This window comes from Lipomyces doorenjongii (assembly GCF_038497915.1).
Source record: "Lipomyces doorenjongii strain NRRL Y-27504 unplaced genomic scaffold V1508scaffold_90, whole genome shotgun sequence".
NCBI classification, from domain to species: Eukaryota; Fungi; Ascomycota; class Lipomycetes; order Lipomycetales; family Lipomycetaceae; genus Lipomyces; species Lipomyces doorenjongii.
In genome coordinates, this window is record NW_027118157.1 from 22,329 (window position 1) to 40,695 (window position 18,367).

The following is an 18,367-nucleotide window of genomic DNA, read 5'->3' on the forward strand; positions in this document are numbered from 1 at the left end:
TTCAGCTGTGGTCTAGAATAGTGATTCCCCCATCTACCTACAATACACCACTCAGTGTATGACCGCAGGATGTGATTAGATCATCGAGATAAAGATGTCACGGGCAAAAAAAGCTCTAATCTGCAATGACATGAGCTTTGGCTATGGGAAAGAATTGTGAGATTGAGGACATGTAAATATGCTGCTGCGGTTGCGTCATAGGTTTGCTATTACAGTTCGCAACCCTCTGCGATATCTGATACTTTCGGCTGCCATAGCTTGCAGGATTAGACATATCCCGATGTAGATCGATTAGATATATGCAAAGGCCTCGACTTGCTCAGGCTTGTGTGTTGGTCACGCGACAACGAGGCTGACTGTGTCCAAATGAACCTACTTTACACCAGTGTACAAAGACTGCTGCAGGTCCCCGCCTGTCTTGGCCCACGGGAATAGCTATAACGGCAGACTGATGCCTTCAAACTCTGCAGTCGAATGTAGCTGCTTACGAAAAGTAATATTGATATTTTATATTCAGCAATGCTCTCGATCGTTGCCAAGAGTAGACGCGAATATTGCAGAACGGATCGATGGATTAGACAACAAGAAGGGGGTTAGGGCACGTTGCCTTCCTTGGGTTCATGAGTCTTGGGACTTTAGTTCCCAGTAAAAATTCGCTTTAGAGTTGGACGAGGCCCACCCCATTTCGGCGCTCGCTCCGACCATCTTCGTTTCTGTCATTTGGTGGCGTTCCCAATACGGCGATTGCTTCATTTCCGCCTCATGCACTTGTAGACTGTGTGCGCTGTAGCGATGGCAGTGCAGTACAGTAGTCATGGTGCGGAAGAACCGAGGAGGTAGCGGACGAGTGGGCCAGCAGAAACGAAAAATAGATTTGACTCACGGCAAGAAAACCGCCACGGGGTTGGGCCGATTTATTTGCAAGATAATCAAGCAGAATCAGATTATTTTCGCTCTGCATCAGATATCGGCAATCCCGATTGGGCCAAAATGCGTTTTCTTTGTTGGTGGCGTACCAATTTTTAGTGAATGTACTCCCAGCCAACTTGTAATCCACAGATCGAGGTCGGCGCCTAACCTCACTGTCCAAAAATTGCCAGCTTTGGTCTGGTTCGGGCCATCGCCTACCATCGTCCCTCCAATCTCCACAACAGTCAGTCGGCTGCTATACGAACCACCGACCGAGTACGACTTGGCGAATACCAACTGTGTGCGGCGTTGAATCTGTAGTGGTCGCCGACTTTTGTTGTTTACCGCACGCTCTCCCTTATATCCTTGGCTCCTGCCCCGTCCGGCCAACTAGCTTCTCCTCAAGCAGTCTTTCTTCTTCGCTCGTTCTCGCTCGCCCCCCCTCACCTCCATCCGACCTGGGCTCTGATTCTCGTATCGGCTACATTTACCTGCGCGGTTACGTGTAAACATCCACCATGGTTCAGATTTTCGACGTCTCAATCTTTTTCATGTGAGTACCTACAAGCGCAAGCGGTGGCCGTTTGTTGTTTCGACATGCCATCTCCTCAGCCCCGGTGCTCTTGAGCACATCGCGCTAACCGTTTGCCAGCGTCTTACGAGAAAGTCTCGAGGCATCCGTGGTTATATCTGTCCTTCTCGCCTTCATTAAACAGGGTGTTGGTAGGTCGGCTGACGATCCGAAAGTATACAAAACATTGGTAAAACATGTCTGGGTCGGTGCAGCAATTGGCTTGTTGATCTGTTTCATCATCGGCGGTGCTTTCATTGGCACTTGGTACACTCTCGGAACCAATGCTTGGGGCGCCTCTGAAGACATATGGGAAGGTGTGTTGAGTATCGTCGCTGCGCTCATCATTTCCATTATGGGCCTTGCAATGCTCCGACTCAACAAGATGAAGGAGAAATGGCGTGTCAAGATATCCAAGGCTCTCGAGGATTCCAAGGTGCGTGGTAAGGGCTGGTTTCGTAGGTTCATGCGCAAATACGCCATGGGCATCCTTCCCTTCATCACCATTCTCCGCGAGGGCATTGAGGCTATCGTTTTTGTTGGCGGTGTAGCCCTCAGCTCACCCGCCAAAGCCTTCCCACTGCCCGTCGTATGCGGATTGGCCGCTGGTGGCAGTGTTGGTTACTTCATGTACAAGGGCGGCGATTACATGAAAATTCAGTATTTCTTGATCGTCGCTACTTGCTTCCTTTATCTCGTCGCTGCCGGTCTTTTCTCCAAGGCAGTTTGGTTCCTCCAGAACTTTGTGTGGTCCAAACTTGTCGGCGGCGATGTAGCCGAAACAGGCGAAGGTCCTGGTTCGTACGATGTCCGCCAGAGCGTGTGGCACGTTAACTGCTGCAACGGTCAGACCAGCGGAGGCTGGATGATTTTCAATGCCATTTTTGGTATGTTTCCGTCATTCGATGTCAGGCTACAATTTCTTGCTAACATTGCGTTCACAGGCTGGCAAAACTCCGCGACCTACGGCTCTGTTCTTGCCTACAATCTCTACTGGATCGCCCTTTGCGTGTCCGTCATGCTCATGCTCTTCCAAGAAAAGTACGGCCATTATCCGTTCTTGAAATCCTGGACAGCAAAGCGAAGGGCCGCTAAGCGTGCACGGCAAGAGAAGAAGCGACTCGACGCCATCTATCAAGATCTAGATGCCCGTGAGACAGATAGTGAGACCAAGGAAGTCTCTATCTCTGTAGTGTAAAAGTGTTCGGGTGCTGGTATTTGTTTTGGTTTAATTACATTGTGCTTTACTTGTTACAGGTTCCATCGGTTGGCTCTGTTTGGGATAGATCATACCATTAATTGGCAAAGTTCACGGGTCATGTTTTTGTACTTATTAAATTCATGCGTGGTAGCGGAGTACCTCGCGATAATGTATAATCTAGCATATTATGCATCTACTTCAATTGGCAAGACCTAAACAATTGGGCTAGCAAGTTATGCTTAAGGCAGTTAATTCGTGATGCCATATTTCCGAGCCCATTGTCCGTTTGCGTTGGCAGGACTTTAGTAATTGTGATTCATGAGGTTAGGGTAATATTCAACCTTAGGTGCTTTGTGAGCTGCTGGTACCGCGTTGGAATTAGGCAGATGCATCTGATAAGCTGTGACAGTTGGAATGATGAAGTTATTGAATCAGATAATCTTCATTATCAAATTCTGTCGAATTCATAAGAGCTGATCAATTCTCTCGGTATTAATGTTAATAGTTCTCTCGGTATTATTGTTAATAGTTAACTTGCAGGCACGAACTTGAAATATTTTTATTGCACTAGTTAGTTTATTATCCAACTAAGTAAGATTATGATGAACTACTGGCTGGAAACTGGTATCATACAGTGGCATCTACTCTTATGCCAGGCGCCTCTAGCCAGCCCTAACCCAGCGCTCCCTAACAGTGTTAGTTGCAGACGTATCGCCTGCGACCATCCTGCATTCAGGGGCAAAACTGTTAGTGTCCGGATATTAAAGGATATACAAAAGTTGTGGCATTGTTGTGCTGGAAAGAATCACCATGGTTTAGCAATCCTGTCACTGCATAGGCGACAAGGACGAACAGAGAATGCGGCAACGATAGTCCCTCTGAACACCGCAATCACCGATGGTTTGTGAGGTTGAGCGATGCTTCGATTGAAGTCTGGCGGGCGGACATGAAGGACCCTGTTATAAGTTTTTGTGATTGCTTTAATGGATGCTGCAGTAGAAAGATAGAGTTCATTGCGTCAGCCAACGTCCGAGAAGGGATTGCCTCGCTTTCTAGCGACCGGAAGTTGCCTTGTGCGTTGAAATTGCACTTCAATCTCCTTACAGTGTGGACCGGTAATTCCCCTTGCGACACCGATACTGAGAGATGTTGAGAGATGAAAGTAGCTTATTTATACCTGTCAAATGGTCCTCGAAGTAGCTCTTGATAGCGTCTAGGTTCTTAGTCTCTGAGTCTGATGAGGTCGAGTTCATGAGTCTGATAAGTTCGGGTTCCTGAGAGCGTCAAGCTTAGCCAGCGAGTCTGACCAAGAACGAGCAGAGTTCGCGTTCACCAGCCACTCGCTGTCATCGGTAATAGTTTCCACAACCTCACAAGCCGTTTCGACTTAGGCGCGCTCATCCATGGAATGGGACTGACCCTCCACAGGAAGGTGATCCTCAGCCGGACACTGATATCCCACGGTCTGATGCTCGACAGGCATCTCTGACGTCCCCACTCCAATCTGTATTATCATCATGTGCCTAATTCTGAAGAAGATTGTCCATGAGATCCCTGTATAAATAGCCCGTCAGTTGAGTCCGTGTCCTGTTTTGGAGACGAGAAGTTTTATTCAACCAATGAGCGCATGCAGACTCTGCTTTGGACCTGCGCCCTCCATCTACGGCGGTTTCTACAGAGCCGCCTGTATATGTTGTACGCTTCAGAGATTTATCGGCTTCAGCAAAGTAACCAGCTTTGCATTGGGAGGCTGCCTTTTTGATTCTGTCCCATCATATTCGCTTGCGTTTCGTCTTCAGCAAAGTCATGGTTATCCAAAAGCTTGACATACTCCGACTCCGCCACGTCAACTTGCGGCTCAACTCCATATTTCTTTCTCGACATTTTTTTTATTTTGCTTTCGAGCGCTTTGACCGAGCTGGAATGATTACTCAGTGATTAGAGTGTAGCGAATCACGGCATCGCATATGTCATACATATTGCCGGATTCGTTGCAGATTTTGTACGGCACAAGAAACCATCAGTGCTTCCTAATATAATAAGGCCACTGTATTAGTATAACTTAACCTTATTTTCGTCAAGTATCACAGCGGCCAATTGCTCCGCCATACTAAAGCAGCAAACCATCCAACCAAGTAATTTATTTAAAGCAACACCATCCCCTCTTAATATAAGTACAAGTAAGACTGACACAATGATTTATTTTATCTTGTAGTTTGAATAATTTATGGTGGCGATGAAAGGCTTTGTTGGACGCTGTGGTACAATTGCCGCGACTAGTGTGGATGCACAGTGGGCATCTTCCTAGCCACCCAAAATACAGAATCGAAAACCCAGTTTCCCATGGCTCTTTCATCAGCTGCATATGTGGTCTTAATCCCCGTTTCCAGTTTTTCGAACACGAACCCGCATTTTTCGACAATGGATATCAAGTAATCAAGCGGAAGCTCGATGCTAATACCATCCTGCTGATCCACATCGTTCGGTGCCCTTGCGACAGCACTGCTAAAATTTTGCTCTTCTTCGAAATGATACAGGAGTGGACCGAAATTAATCCAATATCCCGTTCCGTCCGAATTTTTCAACGCTTGGGATATGACGTCGATGTACTCTAACACGTTGTGAGCTGTATCCAGGAAGAACACAGTTGTTATTACATCCCACTTGTCTGCTTCGTCCGGAATATTGGCGTAGATTTCTGCAAACGAACCGGCTGTGAAGGAGAAGTTCGACGCCGTACTGGTGTAGAAAGTTGCTGGACATTTGTCAGGGATTCTGATTGCGCGGAGCTGGTTCGTCGCTGTAGAAGTGTGTGAGAACGAGTGTAAAAATGGGTAGATCGTAAATTGGCTTTCAGACGTAGTGCTGTTTCGCGTTAGCGCACTTATATTTCAACGTCGATGGAAGACTTCTTACTGATTTAATAGAAAGTTGGAAAGGACTAGCATGTGGTAAGAAAATTCATTTCCCTGAGATACATATCCTATTGAGAATTACTACCGCAAAACATCAATATGCAAGTAGCCGTAATCACCTTCACATGCAATGTCATATGCCAACCGTCCTAGTCCTGCGCCGGGAACTAATACCCTCACGTCGGACCTGAGAAAAGAATAAGCCGGTGGAGTACACCTAATCTCAAAGACTATTTACCTTCTCTCTGGACTATACAAGTTGTTAAGTTCCCGTATGACTCTTCCGTAACACCCTTCTCGCTCAGCAGCTCCCTCCGCGCTCCAATCGCGATAAACCTGCTTTATTGAGCTTCTCGTCTGATCTAGCTGCAACGAAGTTGCGCCTTCCCATTCCCGTAGATCCTGTGGTGCTTCAAACTCATTCGCTCCATACTGGACAACTAACTTCAGAAACTCGGCGTTAATGTCAATAGCGTGATCAATAGCTGCTAAATGCTCGGTGTAGAATGGAGCGAGTAATTCCCGATGCCGTTCCGATAACCTCGAAAGAGCTGCGAGGCGGGGCTTGGTGAGGTTGTAGTGCGCTGCTTTGCCGTAGACGAGAAGTGAGTTTCTGGATACCGCAGGACAAAGTCAGTATTTTTGTCGTTGGAACCTGGGTGAGGTAGTGCTTACAGTGTGGACGTTAGTGCTCGTTGCTCAAGGATTTCTTCGGCTTCTGTGTGGTGTACATGGCGCTCGACTGGTGCGTCGTGTGCCGCCATACTCGCGCATAGTTCCATTGCTGTTGTACCCTGATACAGAGCACACCTGACGGACATTCAGCGACTGTGGTTTAACGCGTAGTCTGTTGCCTCATCGGTGTGGAGGTGAAAGGATACGAAACCCTTGTCGTTGATTCGCATCGATGTTTGATATTGACCCATTGCCAGAAACATTCGTTACACCATAGAGCATGCTGTTCTGCGGTTCACTTACAATTATTTGCCAGTGAAATCGTGTATATACTTGTGACATGCGCTGTTTAGCGAATAGATTTGATATGTTCCTCTCATTTGCAGCATAATTGGGTTGCGGGATCGACGTTTGGGCATCATCGAGATCGTTGTTAGAGTGACGGGTCCAACATCTTAAGAGGAGTATTATTAATAAACGTAGACCGTATGGTAGGCACGGAATTAGAATGTGAGCACTTGATTATGTAGAGACCGAGTCATAATCTTGTCCGTGCGTTGGTGCTTGGACTTTCATTTGTTTGGTATCGGAGCCTCCCTCGGTTGGCAGACCGGATATGCCATCAATCCTGCTCGTGATTTTGGACCTCGATTGGTTTCATACATGGCTGGATATGGACGCGAAGTGTTCACAACAGCTGGCCATTACTTCTGGATTCCTATAGTGATGCCCTGTGTGGGTGCCATTACGGGACAGTTACTTTTCGATTTTATCGTGTATGACGAAATTATCGTGTATGAAGGCGAACACGATAATTTCGTCACGAATCCCGTGGTGGCAGTCAAGAGATTAAAGGAGAATGTGGTAGGAAGTAAGAAAAGGCCGGAGGCCGATATTGAGATGAGGGGATATTGATGGCTACTTAGACTTTCTAAGGTAGCATCTTGCATATTTGGGAAGTGTCAAAAGTGGTTGGTTACTGGAGCATAGTTTGGTTATAGTCCTGTATTTTGTTCATTTGGGTTTCTTCTGTATTACAGTGTGTAATTAAGTGAAGCTAGGCGTCGCAGCAAGATCTGCAGTAACAAGTCGCGATGTTATGGACGAGGCTGGAGGAGCTGAGTCACAAGTACACTCCGAATCCGAGCTTACAAGCATCGAAGATCCCCTTTCTGGGTGTGGACGCGTGCCGACAATGATTTGTCGGCCAGCTCGAGGCGGACTTCGTGCCGCAATGACGTTGAGCTGGAAGGCTGTAAGGGACTACGTTGGCTCTTTGAAACGGCGAAAATTAATTTATTCGAGCACACGGTACACTACTACTGGGCGCGTGATTAGAAGCGAATATGCACAAAGTACCATACGCATTATAGGAAATTGTTGACGTGACGGGTGCCATACTGTTTTCCAATTGTCAACGGAACGCGTCGCTAAATCATGGGATCGAAAGACGCGAGTGCGGTACGTGTTGTAGTGAGCGACCGTTTAGTCAATCTGTCCGATGACTGCGCTATATTGGTAAAATGTGCTTGTGAACTCTTTGTCCGATGTGCGCTACTGGGCCAAAGCGGAAGACGGACGAGTGCAGAACGCGGTCTAAGCATTATTGTCACGTTCATCGAGTGATTTGTTTATTCGAAAAATGCAATTAATATTTCGCATTCGAAGCGATGACTCATGACTGTCTTGCCAAGTCTCTCGCGTTACACAGATCGGATGCTGTTGCGCGCGTCGCCCACTCGCCCAGCTTCTGTGCTTCTGGTCTGGTTATAAATATGGCCATCTTTCCCCGCTGCTGCTGCCCCCCTTCCTCGTCATCGTCTTACAAGAACATAGATTCTCAACTTGACAACGAGAACTAAATCGCCTGGCAAGCGACACAGTCTGCGGAGAGCCAAGAGGGTAGCCTGTGACAGGCTGAGATCCTCTTCGATCACAGGCGAGTATTGTATACTTCAGAATTCCTACAACCTGGTCATTTGGCTAACATTAATGTAGGCAGACAGTTTCTCAAGTGTGGGCAAGAGGGCAGCGTGGAACTCGATGTGAGTCTGAGTGGCCAGAGGCAAGCCAGTTGGTACACTGCCGGTTCTAGCAGTTCGTCCTCTACTGGGGGCAAGAGGAGAGTCCTTGATGGACTCTACTTAACACGAGTACGCTGATTCGCGCGCCAGTTCGGGCGATGGATGCGTACTCGACTATGGGCACGGGGGTTAAGAGGAGTCCTGACAGACTCTTCTTTAATTCGATATGCTGATTCGCCTCGAACAAGGTGAGTCCAAGGATGGCGAAAACCAAGCCACCTGGTCGACTACCAGTTCCGGCGACGCGTTCTCGTATGTGGGCACGGGGGGGAGCCGTCAGGCTCGCAAGGAACAGTGTTAGGTCTTTACCTCCGGGAGTATTTGCTTTCCCACTGGGTTTTTGTTTCGCCCGGAGGAATTTTCCCTACACCTTTGCTAAATGGATGTTCCTTTATTCAGCTGAAGAATCTATACATATGCGAGCACAGTCACTCGACCTTCGGGCGAGCTACTCGCCCTTCTCCCAGAAGGGAGTGGCTGTGCGTTGAGGCTTGAATCCTTGCCATCTGGTCTTGTGCCAGATGGCATGCAGGGCGGGACCACCACATCTCGGCATTTTGTTCGCAAGTTCAAAAACCGCGGTTGGTGGCCGTCTAAATCAAGTGTCCAAGCTCAGACCTGTTCTATTAAATGTAGCGGAATAGTTGTATAACTGGGCTAATTTTGTTCAGTCCATAGGTAGAACTTAAATCAATGTCACGTAAGTTTTGGGACATACAGAAGCTTCTTTGTCTGAAGACGGGCCCAACCTTCCGCATTCTCGCTCGACGCAACCGCGCAACTAATATCTGCAACTAATCTATCTATCTCCGCGACGACGCCCTCCAACCCGTGCCTGTAGCGGAAGAAGATTCCAGCTCCTTCATAATCCGTCGAACTCGATCAAATTTCACACGTCCGTAGTTCCCCGAGCAGAGAGCCGTATTATGACGCTCTTCTCAATTGTCGACCGTTTCCCTTGTTCAAGGTGATTTGATTCCTGCTCAACAATAGGCGCAAGCACCGGTAGACGTTTCATCGGTTTGTTGGGAGTTTGACCGGAACTCCGTATTTGGGCACCGACTTCGGAAATATTGGCCCGCCATAGAAATTTGCTCTTCCAGCCCCGACTCGCATAGCAGGCGCACCAGCATGTCCGGAGTGAATTCCGGGGACCACGATGAAGTCGAGAACACATCTATGCCCGCGGTACGCCCGTTTGGCGCATTGTCACGTACGGTCGCGCGATCGCCAGTCGTGCTCAATATCTTGCCCTTCAGAATCAGTTCGGGCCGAGATGGAGTCGTGCTTATAAAGGTGAGTGTCTATTGCGACTTGACTCTTTGTGACGATTGGGACTAATTGACAATTGCTCGATGTAGGAGTCGAGCATTGAATTGTACAGTCTCGGCTTTTCATTGGATTCAGAGTACCAGTTCGAGCTATTGCATCGGACCCCGACTGTGGGCAAAATCGTGTCGTCGACTATCATTCCGTACACCGTGTTACCGTCCTCACGTAGTCAGGTTGCACCATCGGATACATCCTATTCGCCGCTTACTGCTGAGCCTCCGATACCTGTTCAGCATGATTTCTCGCAGTATTCGACGTCGCCTATGCATATCGATCATCCCTCCTCCCAAAGGAGTTCACAATCACCTTTAAGATCGGTTCCGATAAAATCCAGTTTTCACTACGGATCCGACACATTGGTCGTCGTCACACAAGATCGACATGCGCTATTCGTGACTTGCGGAGTCCATGATGAATTCTTGATCGCCAAAAACATCGAGCTACGCGATATTATTGGGACGCTCACATACGACAAAGGATTACATGACGGCGCGTCTAATATTGAGCGAAAGCGATATCGCGAGCGAGATCCTGACGAAAGCTATAATCACTCAGGCGACGATGATGATTATTCAGATAGTGATGTTTCGTCGGTTTCTGATACAGATAGTACTGTTGAAGATATCGCGAGTCGGATTAAAGCTTTGGGAAAAGGTATTCATGCAGATCGGTTGTAAGTCGTTTGCTATAGATTGCTTCAGCGCGAAGAACTGCTAAGCGCAAATAGTGGCAATGCACTTCTTGTCAGCTCGTATCAGAACTTGTTTAAAATAATAGTATTGGGACAATCAGGAAATGACAGCACGCGATATGTTGCCAAATCTCACCAGTTAGAAGTTCCTGGAGTCATACTACATCTCAAGTTCTTGTATACAGAGGACAGTTTACGAAACTTTATTTTATTCGCTGTATTTTTCATCGAGTAAGTTGGAGCGATCCTCAAGCGTTCGATTGTGCTAACGATTGCACAGCGAGAGTGGGGTAGCGAAGTTAGGCATCTATGAGTGGCGGACATATCGGTCATTGCGGCAAGTGGGGATGTACTGTACTATGCCTCTACCAGGCACGCTCATTACGCCAATTCTAATGGTGCCAATACGGCATGAGAGCAGTATAATATTCTTCACGGTCGGTGCTCATAAATTTTCTTCGTTGCTGTTGCTAATTTTTTATACTAGGAGCTCGCTATCCACTGGATGCGGGCCGGTGACGTGATATCGGCAAAGTTGACCCTAGCTAGTACACCATTTCCACGTGAAAGTAGGTTGTTTTTAATTTCATATACGAATTACAGATGGAACTAACGACACACTGTAGTAATGATGAACGCACATCTGCCTACTGCATATTTTTATCCCTCGTTTCCACAGCCCTCGAGGCTTACCAACATTCCAGCATTTGCATATATCATCTCTCACTCAGAAATCACACACTTTCTCGATTATTTCTACGTTGCATTCGACAATGGCGATATCTACATTGTGGCTATATCGTCAACTAACAGCTTGGAGGTCGGTCTGTACACTCGAATATCGGGAGACATTGGACCGGGGTTCATGGTAGTGGAGGGAAATTTCGTAACCGGTCGACAGGACTTAGTCTTCGCAAGTGGTGATATGAGCTCGGGCGGTATTTATATCGTAAGTTAACGCTTTTGAAATTTGTTTTCAAAATTTGCTAATTACGCAATAAAGGTCGACTTGCCGCCATCCACACCGCCGTCCATACCTTCACCGAGTAGAACAGGCATACCTATCGATTTTTCAAAGCACGCTCAATATTCTCGACTGTGGTGTGAATTTTACAACTGGGCTCCGGTATTTGACGCACACGTGTTGAAAACGGCTGACCCATTCCGAGACCGCTTGTTTCTCACGTCTGGGTTTAAGACCGAAGGCGGCATCTCTCAAATCAGATATGGCGTTGACGGACAAGTCGTGGCTGGTGGTCCGAAATTTTATGGGTACTTCAGGTCATGATTTGTTGATGAGGAAAGTTGCTAATATGTTTAGTGCCACGGACATTTTTGTATTGTGTCATGCCTCATATGGCGACCAATGCTTTTGCCTTCTATCTCTACCATGGCAATCACGATTATTTACATTAGACTCCTCATTCTCTTCTCTTAAAGATGTATCACAGTCGACAGCACTTCCACTCGATCTTTCCACGAAAACAATTGCGGCTCGGGTTCTCTCAACCGGTCATATTCTTCAAATCACTACACAACGGATAATAGTCGCAGATATCGTCAGCAGTACAGTCATAGCGGAATCTCTATTTTCGACAATTGGAGAGTCGGGTTGTGCCCCATTATTTCAGCCACTAGCAGATATCGACGATTCCGGAACCTTGGCGGCAATATCCCAGCGCTATGACGGTCGGGATGCAGTTTTCGTGTACTCCATATACAATTCGGTATCCTCGACCGAAATTAGGCGGTTACCATCTTACATGACATTTGAATCGGATTTATCGGTAATCAAGATTTCCACCATCGGTACGCGGCAGCTATGCATAATCGGTACACATAAACCGGCGTTATATATATGCGATGCAGATATTGAAGGCGGCTTGTCTGGAATATCAGTTGTTGAAGGTACGTCATTGTATTGTGTCATGGACTATACATGCTTGCTGATCGTGTTGAAGATGCCCTGCGAACGCAAGACATTGGCATTCCTGAGTCTATAGTTACTTGTACAACTAGCCGTAATGATCACACCAGAATATTAATCGGTCTTAGAAATGGAATGCTGCTAGCTGGTATTCTAGATATCCAACCAGATTCAGACCTAAAGGCATTTGGAGCTCTAATTGTCATCAAGAAGAGCATCAGGCTTGGGATTATGCCCCTGAAGCTACAAGCCACAGCTAATCCCGAGGTGGTATACGTATTGTCAGATTTGCTCTGGCGAGCTGAACTCGGAAATAGCGATCACAATTGGTTGCATGCCGAACAGGTCATCTTCGATGATCTCCACGATAAGCCAATTACGGCGCTGCGCCCACTGAATTTCCCGCAATTCACAAGTACCCTCGTGTGCCTGGTGTCGAATCGGTTTACTGTCGTGGAGATCGGTGCAGATCCGATTGAATGTGTGTCAGTTAGTAACTTATATGCAGTATGTAGATACTTTGTATTGCGCAGTGAAGCAGTACTGACTATGAATTGTAGTCACCAAAAAGGCTACTGTATCTCGATCATGTTCAGGCGTTTGCTGTCTCACGGGCTGGTACCTTGGAGCAGCTTCAATTCGTGGATCCGGTGAAGTACGCCCTCGCTGACTTTGTATATACGTTCATACTAACACATTACTGATAGAAAAGTTGTGTTGAATAGCACACCTATTGACACCATTTTCAGCCCGTCTGAGGAAGTCTATTGTTTATGTGGTAGGTATCCACTAATAGTCTAATAGATATATGCTCATATATATTTCGTGTAGAATGGGAGATCGAGGTGAATGACAAAATCTACAGGTACCTAGCACTGGGATCAGGTACCGTACGCCAGCCAGCATCTTCTGCGTCCCAGCCCCAACAGCCGAGAGGAGACAGAGGCAAGGCACGTATACTTCGCGTTCAACGAGTACCGGCGACAGCGCGGGCGTCGACAACTGGACCTCCATCTCCGTCTGCGCGCCCAGCCTCACCGCCGATTTCAAGGTCTTCATCCTCTGCATCGGTTATGTCCATTAGTTCCTCGGCTTCACAGAGACCGTTGGAAGTTGATATCAAGAAACAATTTAGTTGGAGTGCGCCGGACGCCGTGTGGGCTATCGCGCAGTTCCAGCAATAGTGAGTCCTTGACTAAAGTTTAGGGTAGAGTCGCAACTAATGAGGAGTAGTTCGTTAGCATATGCTGCGGGTAGCAAAGTGTATTTGAAGACCCTAAATGTCGAGACTTTAAAATTTGAGCCTAATCCGGCCGAGATCACCATTCGGAGTCCGGCTGTGAATTTATCGTCTGACGGGGATCTGCTATACGCATCAAGTAGAAATAATTCGGTGGTTGTGCTCGCATACATAAACAACTCTTTGGTATTTGTAGAAAGGTCTGCGGTGCATGTGTTATTATTTGTTCAACTCACTAACGTCGAACAGCGATGCGGTTGCACGGAGTATGCTTCATCACCAAGTTTATATGCATGATTTCGTTGTCGGCGCAGACAAAGATCGCACAATTTTCGGTCTGTACAGCCACAGGGAACGGCGTCACTTCTCCAACATGGCTCTGCAATTTAAGTTCGTACTGCCGACAGCTGTCTCGCGCCTCCGTATAGGGAGATTTGTACCCGTTCGTGATCACCCCGATATCGATGACGGTGGGCCGTTCGCAGTCATTGCGACCGACGATTCGAGTGTTCCGGATCCGGAGTTTGAGGATGTTATCATTGGCGCGGGTATAAACGGATCAGTATACGGCATCCGAATTCTTTCACAGGAGGAATACCAAAAATTGAGCTATCACTTCCGCAGAGTCGTCCGTGAGATCTGCAGGCATTATCGTCGTCGACGACGGTATTCGCAACGAGGACCGGGTTCATCTGGGACTAGCCCGGACGCTGGGAAGTATCCACTTGGACTTGGATTAATACCGAAGGAGTTCGGGATTAGTCAGGTCATGATGGACTCTAATCTCGGTCCATATGGTCTCCCAGATTCGGAAAAAGACAGAGACCGGCGAAGACGGAGGATGTCGGCCGACATGATCGATGTCCCTTCTGATCAGTTGTCAGGAATTGCAGCCGCCGGGAAGTTATCATCAGAGACATCTCTTCGGCATATTGATGGGGACGTGTTCGTATATCTCAACAATCTACTATTACGCCTTCGCTCCCTGAGCGCATCGAACATTGAACATACGAATTCACAACCCTCGTCACCCGAACTTCAGGATCCCAGCACATTACGCGCAAATACACAATCTCAAGGAGACAATGGCGACGTGGCCGCGCTTAGCGAAAATAGTGTCGAGAGCGACGACGAAGACAGTATATATAACGATTCCTCGGAATCGTCACATTACTACCGGTTTTCGGCATCGATGGCTGATGATGAGTCGCATTTACAATCACAGGAATGGATTAATCGCATAGTTGACGGAATTGTATTGTAACATACTTGGAGTGCCTATTTTATATACTAGTAATGCTCTTCTCAATTTAACAATGACTGAATGTATAACGGAACATTTCGTCAGGAGCTTGTTTTCGATGTATTTTGCGGTGAGGGATTGGCATTGACGGACATTCAGGTTGCATCGCGTCATGTACATTAGTGACGATGTCATAATACATCAGTTTTAAATATGAATTTCAGAGGATGAGAACATAACATAATACTAGAGATATATATAAATCTATTCACGCTGCTTCACACCATTCAGGTGTACAATACGTAGAAAAAGTACAAAACTAATACGTAGAAGTACCTTAGTAAAAGCTAACAAGACTAATATATCAAAAAGACCTCCAATAATAATGTTCAAGCGATACAATAAACGCATCGCAAATAATTTACATGGACAACCAAAGATAATAGACGCACCTAAAACTATGCAAAAAGGGAAAGAAGGATGAAGCTACCTCGTCGTGGGGTGTTCGCAATGGAGTGACATTGAATTGAGACCTGCACGCACTATGGCGCCATCCTCGGTGTTGGTAGCCGATCCCATTCGAGTATCACATAAGCCAGACAGATGCAGCCGCAATAGTAATCAACAAGTGCAACCAAGGACTACTTCATATACCGTACGACTTGTTTGTTATTCTTTTCACGTCCCCGTGATCTTGAATCAGTGTAAGTAAAATAAGGCAAGAAGTATTAAACATAGAAAAAAATCAAAAAGAAATAGTCAATAAAGAAATCTCTAGAGAATGGTGTCGAACACAATATGGAAAATGTCGATATAATAATAAACCGAAGAGAACGACCTTTGCGTGAAGACCGGTTAGTCCGCATAAATGTGGTAGCATAATCATCAGAATCACCATCGGAATAAACTTGAAACTGTGTCTGAGATCCGACCTTCATCACCCCATTATCGCCACTGGTCGATACCACAAATGGCAAGTTGCTTGTAAAATGTGCGTTAGTTGTCGACAAGATGGCCCAAGGATAAAATTATCCTACTTAATTGTTCCTTTGAAAACGCAGATCCCTAATCATCGCCTTTGCGCATTATGCCTGGATTGCCGTCGGTCTTTGTCGTTTCTGGTCATATTCCTATAATGAATAAATGCAAATCAAATGGAAATCACGGAAAGATCCGTGATTCACCGAGCAACAAACCAAATATTAGTCCGCCATACAAACGATCAAATACAAAAAAGTCGTTCAGCATCTGATTCCGATCGACTAGAATGTCGTACGAACCTCATCCATGAACGAGTTAGAGTGGACGCACCTCTACATCAGCAAGTTTCCGCTTTGACTTCTTTTGGCGGACCGGACGGGCTTCTCCTTCACCAAATACGTAGTCGGGCAGGTTGAAACTACACTTCGTCAGTACTGATGTTCTACAACCAAGGGAAAGAAATTAGAGGCACGGTACTTTCGGATATTTCGAACGCAAATGCAATTGATATCTTCATCGTACTCCGGCCAGCTGCGGCACATCTCGTAAAACTCTTTGCACGGCCACTGAATATCCAATTGCTTGTGGTGAGCTAAGCCATATGTTAGTTTACGCAACTCAAGTTCAGAAACAGACTCAAATAATAAGGAAACACGTTGGTTCCATCATACGATCTAAATTAATTTCCAGTCCAATGAAAAAAGTGGTAGTATAAACTACTAGCTTGGTAGTAGTACCATCCTCCGCCTTCTTTTCAGCATCTCCATTAGCAGTAGCCTTATGACCGTGCTCCCTGTTCTCTTCGGCCTTAACTGTCTTCATAAGATCCGCTTCTTTAGTGCTGGCGGTGGCAATCTGTTCACCATCCGCTACGCGCTTAGCTTCTTCCTCATCCGCGCAATAGTGAACTTGATCAAATTCTTTGACAAATGGGTGTGCAAGTTCAATACTGTCAATCCATTCCAGTTTTAGAACAAGCTGTCGCAACTTGCTCTCAACCAAACCAGACCATTTAAGTTGCTGCTCAGCAGTGCCTTTGGATGATGCGTACACAGCTAGGTAATACTTGTATCTAAGGAAAAAATCGTGCTTAGTGAACAGATCTGCCCACGGCCTCTTTCCAATCATAATCTCATCCATGAGTGCAGCACCACGCTTCAGTTCCGACATGATAACTTTCTGGGTAGATGCGGAAATATTGTGAGTAGCGCACATGGACGGATAAGCAGGAGTGATAATTGGCATTCGGTGTGCGCGGTCTGCAGGGTATAGTTTCGGATTCCAGACACGAACTTGAAGTGGCCCATCTTCGATTGGCTTGAGCATTACCGGTTGTGGCCAACTCCACTTGGTGAGAATATTAAAAAATTTGCTGATGATAGTTGCCGAGATTGCGTTGGGGTAGAGCTGGCAGATTCGCGCGACCAACATGGCCCATGCGACACCACCTGGAAAGCCCATCACATTGGAATAAATAGCACGGCCTATGTTGCAATTAGTGGTATTTCTTAACAGACGATATGAATGGAGAATGGCCTACGCTGTGCCCAAAGCTTAATGGCTCGTAAAGCATGCTTGAAAACAATAGGTTGAGGAACTAGGCGCAAAATCTCATCAGTAACTCGCGTACCGTTTAGGGCACGAAGATCTTTTTCATCCAGATTCCTTAATAAGTTCTTGTCGTCTAGAGTAAGCGAGAGCGGGACTTGAGGAATATCCAGTCGAGCACAAATCAGATCGACAGAGATTCCAGAAAACTTGATCTTAATAATAGGAACAAATGCATCAGGAACACAAGCGATCTCATCTAGTTCCACGCGTTTCCGAAGTAGCTTCTCGAACACATCGAAGAAGTTTTCGCGAGTGACATGTTTCGGGACCACGATTAACGTGTCAATATCTGAACCCGGACTGTACACGCCCAGACGATACGATCCAAATGTAAAAATCTTTCCTCCGGCATCTCGAGCGATTACTTCAGCCATATTTTTCTGTAAACTGACGGATCTCACGAATTCTTCTGCCAGGGCCTGAAGCTTATTGAGAACCTCAACCCTACGTGGTAATTAGATCTGATTCCTAAAAATATTCTATCTAACACGTAGTGTTCTAGAATATACCTCTTCTGCGACTCTTCTTCAGATTCGAAAGATCCCTGGCGTTTTAATTCATCTATCAATTTCTCGTTCATGGCGATCTCAGCCTCTGTGGCCGAGGCTGTGGATATAGGAGGTGTCACCCCGTAGGTCTTGGTGATTATGCTAGGTGAACGTTGTTAGTTAGCAAGATTGTAGATGCATCGCATATATCTGGTGCAGCAACAGCATGCAAGTTTATTCAAATAAACAGTGGACACTCTCGTCCTCAGAAAGTGGCAGAAATGGAATCGCGTAAACACTACTCAGTGGCCACTCCTCTATTTTCTGGTGATTGTGGAGTACAGCATGTTAATGACTGCCAGGCATATTCACTCACCTATTCATGTCTGCCAAATGGTTCTCGGGCGCTCTGCGTAATCACTCCCTGTGGCAACGAACGAAGATGGTGGTTGTGGGAACACACGAGAAGATTGCCGAGCAGGTGCAAGTAGGCTCTCAC

The 18,367-nt window shown here is 46.5% G+C and overlaps 7 protein-coding genes across 7 annotated transcripts; 5 read left to right on the top strand and 2 right to left on the bottom strand.

The window, feature by feature from the left end:
- Nucleotides 1-933: 933 nt before the first annotated feature.
- On the top strand, nucleotides 934-2,882 carry V1508DRAFT_392463 (iron permease FTR1/Fip1/EfeU). Its single transcript, XM_066937957.1, has 3 exons — nucleotides 934-1,462; nucleotides 1,562-2,367; nucleotides 2,425-2,882. Exons 1-3 carry the CDS (start codon nucleotides 1,428-1,430, stop codon nucleotides 2,676-2,678), a joined length of 1,095 nt encoding a protein of 364 aa, XP_066792986.1. The 5' UTR covers nucleotides 934-1,427; the 3' UTR covers nucleotides 2,679-2,882.
- Nucleotides 2,883-4,757: 1,875 nt separating this feature from the next.
- V1508DRAFT_426043 (N2227-like protein-domain-containing protein) lies at nucleotides 4,758-6,458 on the bottom strand. The gene is made up of 5 exons (XM_066941522.1): nucleotides 6,272-6,458; nucleotides 5,835-6,209; nucleotides 5,716-5,783; nucleotides 5,598-5,664; nucleotides 4,758-5,546 (listed from the first exon to the last, which is right to left on the bottom strand). Exons 1-5 carry the CDS (start codon nucleotides 6,415-6,417, stop codon nucleotides 4,958-4,960), a joined length of 1,245 nt encoding a protein of 414 aa, XP_066792987.1. The 5' UTR covers nucleotides 6,418-6,458; the 3' UTR covers nucleotides 4,758-4,957.
- A 1-nt stretch (nucleotide 6,459) lies between these two features.
- Nucleotides 6,460-7,660, top strand: V1508DRAFT_426047 (uncharacterized protein). Its single transcript, XM_066941523.1, has 2 exons — nucleotides 6,460-7,526; nucleotides 7,577-7,660. Exon 1 carries the CDS (start codon nucleotides 6,935-6,937, stop codon nucleotides 7,184-7,186), a length of 252 nt encoding a protein of 83 aa, XP_066792988.1. The 5' UTR covers nucleotides 6,460-6,934; the 3' UTR covers nucleotides 7,187-7,526; nucleotides 7,577-7,660.
- A 1,826-nt stretch (nucleotides 7,661-9,486) lies between these two features.
- V1508DRAFT_406636 (uncharacterized protein) lies at nucleotides 9,487-10,364 on the top strand (the record flags this gene model as incomplete). Its single annotated transcript, XM_066938786.1, has 2 exons — nucleotides 9,487-9,651; nucleotides 9,717-10,364. 2 exons carry the CDS (start codon nucleotides 9,487-9,489, stop codon nucleotides 10,362-10,364), a joined length of 813 nt encoding a protein of 270 aa, XP_066792989.1.
- Nucleotides 10,365-10,883: 519 nt separating this feature from the next.
- Nucleotides 10,884-11,666, top strand: V1508DRAFT_406637 (mono-functional DNA-alkylating methyl methanesulfonate N-term-domain-containing protein; the record flags this gene model as incomplete). Its single annotated transcript, XM_066938787.1, has 3 exons — nucleotides 10,884-10,947; nucleotides 11,005-11,327; nucleotides 11,382-11,666. 3 exons carry the CDS (start codon nucleotides 10,884-10,886, stop codon nucleotides 11,664-11,666), a joined length of 672 nt encoding a protein of 223 aa, XP_066792990.1.
- Nucleotides 11,667-12,887: 1,221 nt separating this feature from the next.
- Nucleotides 12,888-15,044, top strand: V1508DRAFT_293956 (uncharacterized protein). Its single transcript, XM_066936568.1, has 5 exons — nucleotides 12,888-12,960; nucleotides 13,013-13,080; nucleotides 13,137-13,488; nucleotides 13,539-13,745; nucleotides 13,795-15,044. The coding sequence occupies exons 3-5, from the start codon at nucleotides 13,379-13,381 to the stop codon at nucleotides 14,807-14,809; spliced, it is 1,332 nt and encodes a 443-aa protein (XP_066792991.1). The 5' UTR covers nucleotides 12,888-12,960; nucleotides 13,013-13,080; nucleotides 13,137-13,378; the 3' UTR covers nucleotides 14,810-15,044.
- A 1,040-nt stretch (nucleotides 15,045-16,084) lies between these two features.
- V1508DRAFT_400247 (Poly(A) polymerase central domain-containing protein) lies at nucleotides 16,085-18,252 on the bottom strand (the record flags this gene model as incomplete). The annotated part of the gene is made up of 6 exons (XM_066938317.1): nucleotides 16,085-16,187; nucleotides 16,247-16,361; nucleotides 16,441-17,253; nucleotides 17,310-17,824; nucleotides 17,890-18,030; nucleotides 18,245-18,252. 6 exons carry the CDS (start codon nucleotides 18,250-18,252, stop codon nucleotides 16,085-16,087), a joined length of 1,695 nt encoding a protein of 564 aa, XP_066792992.1.
- Between the last annotated feature and the right edge of the window lie 115 nt (nucleotides 18,253-18,367).